This window comes from Haliotis asinina, chromosome 13 (assembly GCF_037392515.1).
Source record: "Haliotis asinina isolate JCU_RB_2024 chromosome 13, JCU_Hal_asi_v2, whole genome shotgun sequence".
Classification (NCBI taxonomy): Eukaryota; Metazoa; Mollusca; class Gastropoda; order Lepetellida; family Haliotidae; genus Haliotis; species Haliotis asinina.
Window position 1 is genome coordinate 24777849 of NC_090292.1, and position 14252 is coordinate 24792100.

The 14252-nt window shown below is 39.2% G+C and overlaps 1 protein-coding gene across 1 annotated transcript; it reads right to left on the reverse strand.

Annotated features, from left to right (window-relative positions):
- Positions 1–11332: 11332 nt before the first annotated feature.
- On the reverse strand, positions 11333–13225 carry LOC137259463 (ankyrin-3-like). The gene has a single exon (XM_067797113.1). The coding sequence runs from the start codon at positions 13223–13225 to the stop codon at positions 11333–11335; it is 1893 nt and encodes a 630-aa protein (XP_067653214.1).
- Between the last annotated feature and the right edge of the window lie 1027 nt (positions 13226–14252).

Here is a 14252-nt window from a genome sequence, read left to right on the forward strand (position 1 = left end):
TTCCACAGAGGTCATCGTGGACTGACCATTCGAATTCATTTAGTAGTTCAGAATTTGTCAATGACAAGTCAAGAGCAGAATAAGTCCCTGTACCAGGGTGTAAATATGTGCTGGAACCATCATTATAAATACATAAATCATTGTCAGAACAAAAGTCCTCCAACAATTTCCCTTTAGTGTTTATATTTACACTACCCCAGAGTGGGTTGTGCCCGTTTAAATCTCCCATTATAATACAGGGTTTTGGGAGTTGGTCATAGAGAGCTTGCAGATCAGTTTTGGCAAACGTCGAAGACGGCGAAATATAGAGCGAGCATAGTGTAAACGCTACATGTAAAGTAATTCTCACAGCAGCAGCCTGCATATTAGTATTTAGTGAAACAGGGCTTTGAATAACGTTTTGTCTGACTAGAACGGATGACCCACCAGTGGCTCTCTCACCCGGAGGTGAAAAAGAACGATATGCATTAAAATGACGAAGGTCAAATGTATCTGTTTGTTTTAAATATGTCTCTTGGAGACATATCGCTGAAGGTGTAAAATCCTGGACTAATAGCTGTAATTCATGTAAATTAGTCCTCAGTCCTCTACAGTTCCACTGTACAATATTATTGGAATAAACTATCTTTTGGGGGGATTTATTGGGGATCTACCCCGCACTCTTTTGGAGGGCGACAAGCTATGTGCCCTGGGATGGATGTGATCCGATACATCCATTTCTTCAAGTGATCCAAACTTGTTAAACAATTTGATTTTATTATCTGACCCCTTTGGTGCTCGATTTGATTTCGAAGTTTCAGGCCTTGTCTTGAATTTCGATTTTACAGTTTGTTTATCATGTCTATCAGACTGTGAAGGAGTTGTAGTCGAAGGAGCTATAGTCTTTTGCGTAGACTGAGCTGTATCTGTCTGAGTAGACTGTTCTGAGATAGACTGTGGAAGATCAGGTGAGATAGACTCAGGAATATCTAAATGTACCCATGTGAGGGCAGTCTGACATGAGCTTGACGAAGTTAGTACTGGCGTAGTTGTTCCTTTTGAAAAGGTTTCAGATGTTTTTGTGATAGAGGCGTACGTTTCAGTGTGCTCAGTAGATTGTACAATCTTTCTTGCTTCAGCAAAACTGACGTTCCTGGAGAATTTGACTTTATTAATTTCCATTTGCTTTTTCCAGATGGGACATTCTTTCGAAAAGGATGAATGATTTCCTGAACAGTTTGCACATTTTTTCTGAATACTGTCACAATCTTCGGTTACATGTGTATTCTCAGCACAGTGAGCACATGTAACAGACAATGTGCAAGTATTAACACCATGTCCGTACTTTTGACACTTAAAGCAGCGCAGGGGATTTGGAATATATAAATCAACATTGAGATTGCAGTAACCTGCTTTGATTGACTTTGGAGGTGTTGAAGCTGAAAATGAAAACAAATATGTATTGGTTTGGACAGTCTCATTATTTCTCCGTGTTGTGAAACGTTTGACGAAAGATACTCCTTGATCTTTCATCTCGGACATTATATCGAGCTCAGTCATGTCTGCTAGAAGACGCTCACGGTCTCGAACTATACCTTTGCTTGTATTCAGTGTTCTGTGGGCAGAAACTAATACAGGGACTCCGACAAACATATCAGTTGATAACAGGTTGGTAGCTTGTTGTTTTCTGCTACATTCAATCAGCAGTGAACCTGATCGCAAACGTTTGATATCTTTCACCTCACCTGCAATGCCAGAGATGCCTTTTGAAATTGCAAAGGGATTTAATTTCAAAGGACTCTTGTCAAGTGTTTCAATAATCAAAAAACGCGGCCAGTGATCAATTTGTACAGAAGGTCGATGCTGATCGTCATTTTCCAATTGACGTTTGGTTTTTTTGTTAGGGGTTTGGTAATCCATGATTACTGGTATATTGGTTCGTCATCCGAGCTCCCCACCCACCACGGAGTATCACAAGGACAATGCTAAAGCAAGCGGGCCTCCAGCCTGCAGCACCAAGGATACTCGAATGATATACTCCAGCAGAAGAATCAAAAGATTAATAATTCCACCAGATTGGCCCATGAGCCACCGCCTTCTGGCATAGGACTCTAGGCAAAGTTCAGAACAACATATTTCAAATTACAAATATTTTACACAATAAAGCCAAGACCAAAGTACACCAATTCCAAATGATATTTGTGCAATGATAAATACAAGTATAATCCATGCACAGGGCTTGGCATGACCAGCCGATTGGTCGAACCGGGCCCATTCGACCACCCGTCTAGGCGAAGTCAGGGCCAAAGTGGTGTATTGAGCAACAGGAACAGGGTTGCAAGCTCCTATTGCCCTCAACCACCAGGATCCCTTCCTCCGCCGACACAGGGCCGCAACCCACGGCAAACGGGTTGGTGGACCAAATATCCCCCCGGGTCCACTACAGGGGTGTCGGCGAGCTCTTGGCATTACCCAGCACCCACCACGAGGAGGTGGCTCGCCACGGGGGCCTTCTGTCCTTATGGTACTCATTTATTGGTTTGATTTTTTGTTTTGGTAGTTGCTTCCCATTATTCCCAGTTGAAGGCTTGGAAATGGACTGTGATGATGATTGTTCCTGGGAAGATGGCCGAGACTGAACTTCTTCTCTAACAGTTGTTGATGTAGATACAACAGTTTGCGTTGACTGGTCAGGACTGTAGATTTCGGGTGCAACAGTGTCAACCCATGTCAAATCAGTTTGGCATTTCGTTGATGAAGTGGACACTGTTAAAGTTACAGTTTGATTTGTTGATGTTCTCGCAACTGAAGCATAGGACTCGTTTGGTTCTGATGTGTGAACAACAAGTTTCTTTGCATCAGCAAAACTAAGATTCCTTGTGAATTTGATTTTATTAATTTCCATTTGTTGTTTCCAGATCGGACATTCTTTTGAAAAAGATGAATGTGTTCCAGAGCAGTTGGTGCATTTTTTAAAGTTGCTGTCACAGTCTTCAGTAACATGAGTTTTTTCGCTGCAGTGAGCGCATGTTTTTTCGCTGCAGTGAGCGCATGTAATAGCATTTGTGCAGTTCGTAACACCATGACCATACCTTTGGCATTTGAAACTTCTCAACGGGTTAGGAAGATAAGTATCAACATTGAGATGACAATATCCAGCTTTAATTGCTTTTGGAGCAGTTGGGGAAGAAAAATGGAATAGGTAGGTGTTTGTTTGTTTAGTTTCTGAGTTTTTTCGGGTTGTGAATCGTTTCTCAAAAATCACTCCTTGCTCTTTCATTTCTGTGGCTATATCTAATTCACTCATATCGGCAAATAGTTGATCCCGGTCTCTGACAATTCGTTTGCTAGTGTTCAAAGTTCTATGTGGAGATACCGAAATCGGTATTCCAACCAAAAGCTGTGTTGACATCAAATGTGTTGTTTGTTGTTTCCTGCTGCATTCGATGAGCAAAGAGCCTGATCTCAGTCGTTTGATGTTTGGGACTTCACCTGCAATACCTTGTATACCTTTTGACACTGCAAACGGGTTTAATTTTAAAGATGACTTGTCAAGTGTCTCAAGAACTAAAATCGTGACCAGTATTCAGTTGAGTTAGAAGGTCGTTGGTCATCATCATCACTGTCCAGTTGACGTTTGTTTCGTTTTTGGGGGGTTTTGTATTCCATAGTTAGTGTAGAAGGTTCATCATCCGAGCTCCCCACCCACCACGGAGTATCACAAGGACAATGATATAAAAAAGTGGGTCTCCAACTTGCAGCACCAAGGATACCCGGATGATATACTCCAGTAGAAGAATTAGAAATAACTAGTCTACCAGATTGGCCCATGAGCAATCGCCTTCTGGCATAAGACTCTAGGCAAAGTTCAAAGCAACATAATTCAACATCAAACATGTTTTAGATATTAAAGCCAAGACCAAAATCAATCAAAATCAGTTCCAAATCATACTTGTGCAGTGATAAATAAATTTATAGTCTATGCACAGGGCTTGGCATGACCAGCCGGTTGGTTAAACCGGGCCCATTCAACCTCCCGTCTAGGTGAAGTAAGGGTCGAAGGGGTGTGTTGAGCAAAGGGAACACGATTACAGGCCCCCAGTGCCCTCAACCCCAAGACTCCCGTCCTCCACCGACACAGGGCCGCAACCCACGGCAAACGGGTTGGTGGACCAAATATCCCCCCGGGTCCACAACGGGGGTGTTGGCGAGCTCTTAGCATTACCCAGCACTCACCACGAGGAGGTGGCTCACCACGGGTGCCCAGGTATTTCTGGGAATGTGATGGCCGATCTTGCTGCAAAAGCAGCACTCAACAAATCTGTGACAACACTTCTTATTCCATATTCAGATTACAAAGCTTGCATTAGAACATATATAAAAAATAGAACAAATCATCAAAAAATGCCAATTCAACCCATAAAGAAAAAAAACGTGATGGAAAAAGTTCAAGTGATTCACTAAAGGCCTAATCTCAGTTAAGATTCATCAATTAACATGCCTCCTTCCTTGTTGGTGGTAAACCAAGTTACGTAATGCATCCTCTTAAAACAGATTCATCAAATTCTTGATTCCCGAAAGCTAGTTAAATTGGTTTTCATGTTTACTTACTGCAGTTTTTCTGGAACATTTTCTCATGTTTTGGTTGTTTTTCTTTCTTGAGACGGTTCCCTTTTTTGTCTGCAAACATCTTGTCATAGCCACTGCAACAAACAAAATACAATTGATACTTGTGTATTTAGTGCATTAGAACACAGGTGTTGTCTTAGTTTCATCTAATTCTTGATTCCCGAAAGCTAGTTAAATTGGTTTTCATGCTTCCTTACTGTAGTTTTTCTGGACTATTTTCTCATGACATCATTGTGTTTGTTTTGGTTGTTTGTTCTTTCTTGAGACGGTTTCCTTTTTTGTCTGCAAAAATCTTGTCGTAGCCACTGCAACAAACAAAATACAGTACCCTGACAGAAACTTTATGTTTCAACAAAACTGACGTATATTATAGGGTGATTACAAAATTATAACAAGAAGTCGTCACCAAACACATGCACACGATTCAAACGGTTGAACAAAATCGCCTATGAACATCACATTTAGGTGCATAATTTTACTGTGCAATAAAAGTCACGTTTGGAGCTCAAGAAATGAGCATTCTTAATTATATGACAGTGGGTTGTGCTCATTTTTTGTTGTACACTGATGTGTATAGGACAGAGCATTAAGCAGAACTGCAATACCTTGAAACTCAGCGTGCGGAATAACAGGGAGAGCTGCCTTAGCGTCCTCATATTCTGTCCTGTTTCCAACCAGAAAAAATACAATTCTAAACTATTGTCAGCACAATGAAGATAAATTCATGTCGAGGTTATTGTAGAAACACCTGAAGTTTTACTTGTCGAATGGTTTAATGCATTGAAACTCTTGCAGTTACTGTATCTAAATCATATTAAAGTATATTCTTACGTCTGTTGTGGATTTAGGGTCATTCCTCTTACAGACTCATCATTCCGTAGAGTCTGCCTCACAGTTGTATGTGAAAGTAAATTCATGGGAAAGATGCAATTAGCATTTTGAAAAACCTAACCTAAAAAAATGACTAGCAGGTATTACAACTAAAGTCTTAAATAAAGTCGAATACTTCTAATACAGCATCGTATAAGAATATCTTGCCTGAAAACGTTACAAACATTTACAAAGAAATAAACAATCAATTTAGTTTTTAAAATATATTTGTGTTAAATTTCATTTTGAAATGCCTTAGCGATGAAGGAGTAAGCATTAACTCCGAAACGTTGTGTTCTCATATAAAGAAGTTGACATCCATAAAATCTTCATTCTTATGCATTTCACTTCTAAATGCCCTTCAAAGACTTGAGTTGTGTTTAGATAAAATAGATAAATGGTGTCTTGAAAACGGCTTCAAATTTTCTAAATCAAAAACCATTTGTATACACTTCTGTTGTAAATACAAAGCCCATAAAGACCCAGAACTATTTCTACGTGATACTCCAATCAAAGTGGTCAAGAAGGCCAAGTTCTTGGGACTTATTTTCGATTCACGTTTGACCTCTTTGCCCCATATTAAATCCCTAAAATCAAATGCTTGAACACACTCGATTTATTAAAGGATGTTTCTAATTCAAAGCGGTGAGGTTATCAGACTACCCTCCTTCACTTATATAGATCACTGGTCCCCTCTCAACTTGATTATGGCTCCATCGTATATGCAAAAGGAGCCTGAAACTATTAGATTCTGTCCATCACCAAGGTCTAAGACTTTGTCTTGGTTCCTTCAGAACTTCACCTGTTGACAGTCTCTATGTTGAACTATCTCTTACACAACGTCGTATTAAATTATCCTTACACTACATTACTAAATTATACTCTACTGTATCTAACCCTGCATATAACTGTGTGTTCAATCCACTGTATGAGGATTTGTACGACAAGAAGTCTTCTCTTGTACCACCTCTAGGGCGCAGAATGAAACCCTTTTTTTCTTCGCCCGGCATTGAGTTGCAAAACATAGCTCCCTCCCGTGTTCTTTTTTCTCCTCCTTGGTAGTTGGTTAGGCCCCAAGTAGACCTTACATTAACTACATTAACTACATTTTAAAAATCAGAAACGGATGAATTACAGTGTAACAAGAATATCATTAATTGAAACATAGCATTAATTGAAATATAGCAATCATAAATCCTTATTTACAGATGGGTCCAAGGATGGGGCGCAGTGGCTTGTGCCACTGTCATTGGATCCAGAACAATATCTTCTAGATTACCAGATTATAGTTCTACTTTTACAGCAGAAGCTAACGCCATATTAACAGCTCTCAAATATATTCAAAGGCACCCAAACGTAAACAATATATAATCTATTCAGACTATCTTTCTTGTCTTCAGGTGATTAAAAATTTATCATGTACACATCCACTTTTAATTGACATTATTGAATTGTATAATAATCTTGCTACTGGCCAATACGACATCGTCTTCTGTTGGTTACCCAGCCATGTAGGCATTTCAGGGAACACAATGCGTCATTATGCGACGATGTCGTATTGGTCACACCAGATATACGCATAAATACCTTTTGAAAGGTGAGGATCCTCCATTTTGTATCTCTTGTGATGAAAGAATCACGGTGAAGCATGTCTTGCTTGACTGCGTGGAATATTCCATCACAAGGGATACCTACTTTAAATCACGTAGTATGAAGGACCTCTTTACTAATATCAGTTCTCATTTAATTATTGGATTTTTAAAAGAATTATATTTATTAAATGAATTGTAAATAGATAAGTTTTTATTAGCGGAAGTTTAAATTGGTAACTGTGCTTGTTAGTGGCTGTATCCTCAAAGGGGGTTGAAGTACTGTAAAACTATTGTCCTCCCGAGAGGGTACGTAAGTCCACAAACATTCAAAGTAGATTCAAAATGTCCATGTTTTTAATCGTAGAATAAGTGTCTTTTTATTGAATGGCTAGATTTCACGAATTGCTGACGCCTGAGGGGATGATGTAAATCCAGCTAGGATCCATGCAGGTAGCCAAGGTACTGTAAGTCCCCACGGTCCCTAGTATGGTGATCTACCTTCAGTTGTTAGCAATCTATAGCCCATTTTTATCTTGTATTGTCCTCTATAGATAAATTGTTTTAGGTATAGGTACTAGTTTTATATTTTACTCTGTGATATTCTGATAATCCGAATCTCTTTCTTCCCTTCAGGTTATTAAACATATTTCTTGAAAACATCCGCTTTTAATTGAAATTATTGAATTGTACAATAATCTTGCTACTGGCCAGTGCGACATCGTCCTTTGTTGGTTATCAAGCCACGTGGGCATTTCCGGTAACGCAATGGCCGATCTTGCTGCCAAAGCAGCACTCAACAAATCTGTAACACCACTTCTTATTCCATACACTCATTATAAAGCTAACATTAGATCTCATATCCGTGATCTGATGCCGAAGAAGTGGGACACCAAGGTAGGCATCAATAAATTACATGAAATAAAACCGTATATATTGGTTATTCCTACTTGGGTTGTCAGTCCAGATTTGAAGAGGTGATCATACGGCGATGTCGTATTGGCCTTACTAGATATACTCAGTCATACCTATTGAAAGGTGTGGATCCTCCGTTTTGTATCCCTTGTGATGAGAGAACCACGGACAATTATATTCTGCTTGACTGTTGAATTATCCATCACAAGGGATAAATATTTCAATGTCAAGACAATTAAGGGCCTTTCTAACACCGTTCGTTCTCATTTAATTCTTGGATTTTTAAAAGAAATTGACTTCATCATTGCGTTTTGATTATTATGTTCTGTAGATAGTTGCATTTTAATTCATGGTAGTTTAGATTAGTAACGTGAATTGTTAGTGGCTGTACAGTCAAAGGGGGTTAAAGTATTGTACAATTATTGTCCTCCTGAGAGGGTACGTAAGTCCCAAAACATTTCCTGTAGGTTTAGTCTTCCACTGTTTTTAATGGTAGTATATGTGTATTTTTAATTCTTGGCTAGATGTGACTAAATTGCTAACAGCTGAGTGGATGATGTAAATCCATCTAGGGTCCATGCAGGTAGCAAAGGTACTGTAAGTCCCCATGGCCCCTAGTATGGTCATCTACCTTCAGTTGTTGTCAATCTCTGATTTTATGTTGTATTGTCCGAATAGTGATGTTAGTTTTAACTTTCCATGCTAGTTTTAATTCTAATTGTGATATTTTATTTTTTTTACTATCCTTCGTTGATGGGTTTTTATAATGTATATATGCTCTTTTTTTTAATGTTCTCGTCACAATATGGCTGAGATATTGCCGATGTGACGTTAAATATTAACTCACTCACTCACTCTTGCCTTCAGACTGTTAGAAATATTTCTTGTAAACATCCGCTTTTAATTGAAATTATTGAATTGTACAATAATCTTGCTACTGGCCAGTGCGACATCGTCCTTTGTTGGTTACCTAGTCACGTTGGCATGTCTGGTAACACAACGGCCGATCTTGCTGCCAAGGCAGCACTCAACAAATCTATGACACCACTTCTTTTTCCATACTCAGATTATAAAGCTACAGTAAGATCTTCTATCCGTGATCTGATGCAGAAGAAGTGGGAGTAAGACATAACAAAATGGCCGATCTTGCTGCTAAGGCATCACTCAACAAATCTGTGACACCACTTCTTATTTCATCCTCAGAGTATAAAGCTACGATAAGATCTTATATTCGTGATCTAATGCAGCAGAAGTGGGACACCCAGGTAGGCATAAATAAATTACATGAAATAAAACCTTATATCGGTTATACTTACTTGGGCTGTCAGTCCAGATTTCAGGAGGTCATTATGCGACGATGTCGCATTGGCCATACGAAGTATACTATTAAAAGGTGAAGATCCTCCGTTTTGTATCCCTTGTGATGAAAGAACGACAGTCAAGCATGTCATAATGTTAACTCTCATTTAATTATTGCAGTTTTAAAAGAATTAGATTTGCTGAATGAATTGTAAAGAGATAATTTTTTTATGCTTGGAAGTTTGAATTAGGAACTTAGTATGTTAGTGGCTGTATCCTTGAGGGAGGTTAAAAAACTTTATAATTATTGTCCTCCTGAGAGGGTACGTAAGTCCAAAAACATTTGAAGTCAAATTTGATCTGCCATTTCTTTTAGCCGTAGTATTTCTGTCATTTTAATTTGTGGCTAATCTTACATACAATCACCAGCAGCTGAGGGGATGGTGTAAATCCAGGTAAGGACCATGAAAGGTAGTAGAAGTGCTGTAAGTCCCCATGGCCCCTAGTATGGTGATCTACCTTCAGTTGATGGTGATCTATATAGCCTGTTTTTATATAATATTGTCTGACTACGGATATTAGTTTTAACTTTTCACGCTGAGTTTTACTTCGTATTGTGATATTCTAGTTGTTTTACTGTCCTTCGTCGACAGGTTTTTATCATATACATAGATTCCTTTTTTAAGAATGCTCTCGTCACGATATGGCTGCAATACTGCCGATGTGACGTTAAATATTAACTCACTCACTCACTCACTACCCCCAATAAGGGCCGCTTCTAAAGTAGAAAAAAATGTAGGTGTTTCACATGTATTTCTCTCTGACCGCGAGAAACAAATCCATGAGCGATCAGGATACATCTTTTACGAACGATACCAAATTTCAAAACAATTTCTAGAACTCTATTTGTGCATCTTCCGGGAGTATGTTGAAAATGGAGAAGTAATTGATTTCGTTCACCTCTTCCAACCAAACCAATTTCACGCATTTAATGGAAAACTGCTAATTATGCTCTCAAACTGGTCGGAGCCTGAGAGAACTTAACATGTAAGAACAGCATGTGTAGGAATGATCAATGTATTTAGCGGCTACTATCAGGAGAATCAGAACCCGCTCAAGGGTTTAATTTGGAAATTATACGGCGCCAATTACGGAACCAAAGGGGTTGGAAGTAGCAGCACCACCATGCAGTGAACATCGAAAAGCTGCCGACGTCCTGGAAGGAGTCTACATATGCAAAAAGTTTACTATAGCCAAACACGAAGGGAAGAATAGGCTGTTGCTGCTTCTTGAGTCATGGAGTGGAAACACATTACGGACTGTGACAATACTGACTTTTTGTCTGCGTCAGTTTCAAGAACGGACATAGAAAATACAATCAAAATGTTGAAATCTGATAAATCCATATATATTGATGGAACACCACCCGATTTATACAAACGTGCTCATAGTAAACTTGTTTAAAGCTATTCTAGATTGCGGCATTTTCCCTGGCAGTTTTACTGTTGGCATTCTACTCTAACAAAGGAAGCTGTCATGAACCAAATAACTATCGAAGAATGAAAGACGCCTAAATTATTGCCATTTACCTTAAACTATATTTACCTGTATAGATTTCAAATTGTTCACCTGTTCATGTGTAATATTTCGGTGACTGAAATCAGTTCTTGGTTATTTGGACATAAACACTGAACAAAGCTCTTCTTATACAGACACACTGTTGGGCACACTGTTTTGAAAGAAGTTTCGGTAATAAATGTGATATGAAGACTGTTGGCAATCATCAACTGTTTTATAGAACGTATTGTTGCCTGTTATCGGAAACATTCTTTTATGCATCACGGCAGAATATGTCATTCTGCGTCACTGGTTGACTCCCACTGTAATAACTATCAGTTGTTGTTTTTTACTGGACAAGTTTAAATATACACCTATGATATTCTATCCATTTCGATGTCTTTTTCGAACAGTTCTTGATGCAGGCAAACATTTTATGCGTTTTTATATAGCTTTCATATGCACGATATGACTGATATGGCATTCGTAGTCCCTCACTCACGCTCTGACTGGCAGGCTTGTAATACTAGCTTTGTTATGGACTCATACCCACATTTACTCGCTACCTCGCTAGCATTTAAGCCATGATTATTCCTGGTGGTTAAATCTACAATTCGCTTTGACAGTACATAGTTCACCATGTCTTCATCTCCGTGTGTACAGGCGATATGAAGGACATTTTCACCATCACTATTTACTACTGAAGGATCGGCTCTACTCTCTAGTAGTAATTCAAACACACCGAATGTACTTTGTCTTGCTGCTAAAAGCAGTGGTGTCATCCCTTTCGACCCTCTACAGTTTATATCAACAACGTGTAGCTTGAGGATGTGTTTCACTATTTCCTCATTTTCTCCCATAGAGGCGAAATGAAGGATGCTGTTACCATCATTATCTACTGCTGAAAGATTCGCCCCACCCTCTAGTAGCAATTTAAACACGCCATATGTACTGTATTCTGCTGCTACTAGCAGTGCTGTTTTCCCTTTAAATCCTCTACAGTTTGTGTCCAGAATGTGTAGCTTGAGGACATGCTTCACTATCTCCTCACCGTCTCCCTCACAGGCCATATGAAGGATATTGTCACCATTACTATTTACTGCTGAAGGATCAGCTCCACTCTCCAGTAGCAATTCAAACACATTGTATGAATTGTATTCTGCTGCTAACAGCAGTGGTGTCCTCCCTTTCGATCCTCTACAGTTTATATTCAGTGTGTGTAGCTTCAGGACATGCTTCACTATCTCCTCATCCCCTCGCATACAGGCCAAATGAAGGGCGTTGTCACCATCTCTATTTACTAAAGAAGGATCTGCTCCGCTTTTCAGTAGCAACTGAAACACATTGCGTGACTGATATTTTACTGCTAACAGTAGTGGTGTCATCTCATTAAGTCTACAGTTTATATCCACAATGTGTAACCTGAGGATACGCTTGACTATCTCCACATCTTTTCCCTCACAGGCCAAATGAAGGATGTTCTTACCATCATTTTCAAATCCTGACAGATCAGCTCCTTTCCTCACCAGATTATCAAATACTTCTCTTTTCGCACACCTTGCTGCAATCATCACTGGTGTCACTCCATCATTGTTTTTTGCATTTATATCCACAATGTTTTGCATCAGGATATAATTGACTATCTTAACATGTCCTCCTCGAGTAGCCAAATGAAGGATATTGTCTCCATCCCCGTCAATTACTGACAGATCAGCTTCTTTTTTCACGAGAATATCAAATGCTTCGTTTTTTGCAAGACATGCCGCAATCATTACTGGTGTCATTTCTTCATCCCCTTTAGAGTTTATATCCACAATGTTTTGCATCAGGATATAAGTCACTATCTTAAGATTTCCTCCTCGACAAGCCGAATGAAGGATGTTGTCACCATCCTCGTCAATTACTGACAGATCAGCTCCTTTTTTGACAAGGATATCAAATGCTTCGGTTTTCCCATGATATGCTGCAAGCATCACTGGTGTCCTTTCTTCATTCCCTTTACCATTTATTTCCACAATGTTTTGCATCAGGATATAAGTCACTATCTTTAGATTTCCTCCTCGACAAGCCCAATGAAGGATGTTGTCACCATCCTCGTCAATTACTGACAGATCAGCTCCTTCTTGGACAAGAATATCAAATAGTTCTCTTTTCCCATGATATGCTGCAAGTAGCACTGGAGTCATTTCTTCACAATCTTTACTATTTATGTCCACACTGGTTTGGTTCAGAACATACTTCACTGTGTCCACATGTCCTCCAATGCAGGAAAGATGGAGACTGTTTCTACTTTTCTGGTTCACTGCTAAAGTATTCGCACCTTTTTCTATCAATAACCCAAACACATCTATTTTCCCATGATATGCGGCTAACAACAATGGAGTCATGTTATTTTCATCGTTGCCGTTAATGTCAACAATGTTTTGTGTCAGGATATATTTCACAATATTCACACTTCCTCCTTGACAGGCCCAGTGAAGAATATTTCTGTTTGTACTATCCTTTGTTAAGGTGTCAGCTCCTCTCTCTATCAGAAAGTGAAACACAACTTTGTTCCCATAACCAGCTGCCAACAACAATGGTGCAATGCCCTTGTCATCTGTACTGTTTATATACAGAACGTTATGTTTTAGGACATATTTCACTATATCTACATTTCCTCCCTGACAGGATACATAGAGGATATTTTCACAATGATCGTTCTCTTTTGATATATCAGCTCCTATTTTCATAAGGAAACAAAACACGTCCTTCTTCCCAAACAGTGCTGCTGACATCAAAGCCGTTGTCCCGTTTCCTCCCCTACTTTCAATGTCTATGATCTTCAGTGAGTGGATGTACTTCACTATTCCCAGATTTCCCTCCATACAGGCGACGTGTAAGATATTATTATCCTCATCATCTAATAGGGTCAAATTTGCCCCTTTCTCCACAAGTAATTCCAGCAATGCCCTGTGTCCTGCTACTGCCGCTATCATTGCTGGCGTCCTACCAGCTTGTCCTCTCGAGTTGACGTTGGCAGGATCATGAGACAACAAGTATTTAACTTGATGCAAGTCTCCTATTCTGCAGGCATCAATAAGAGTAATGTTAACGAAGGCCCGGTTATGTGTTTGATGATGTTCATCTGAAAGAAACGATGAAAACATGACACAGTTTTCAGTTTTAGACCCATGTTAATTTAACCCATTACGCTCCACGCACCCCAAAATGCTGTACATCTATAGAGCTGAAACAGAGGTATACAGGGATTCAATAGTTATTTGGGTGAGTGAGTGAGTAAGTTAATATTCAACGTCATACCTAGAATATTGCAGCCATATCGTGACGAGAACTATTCATTATAAAAATTGCAAATAAATTAATAGCACCTAAAAACTGTCAACGAAGGACAGAAAACTAACTAGAACATCA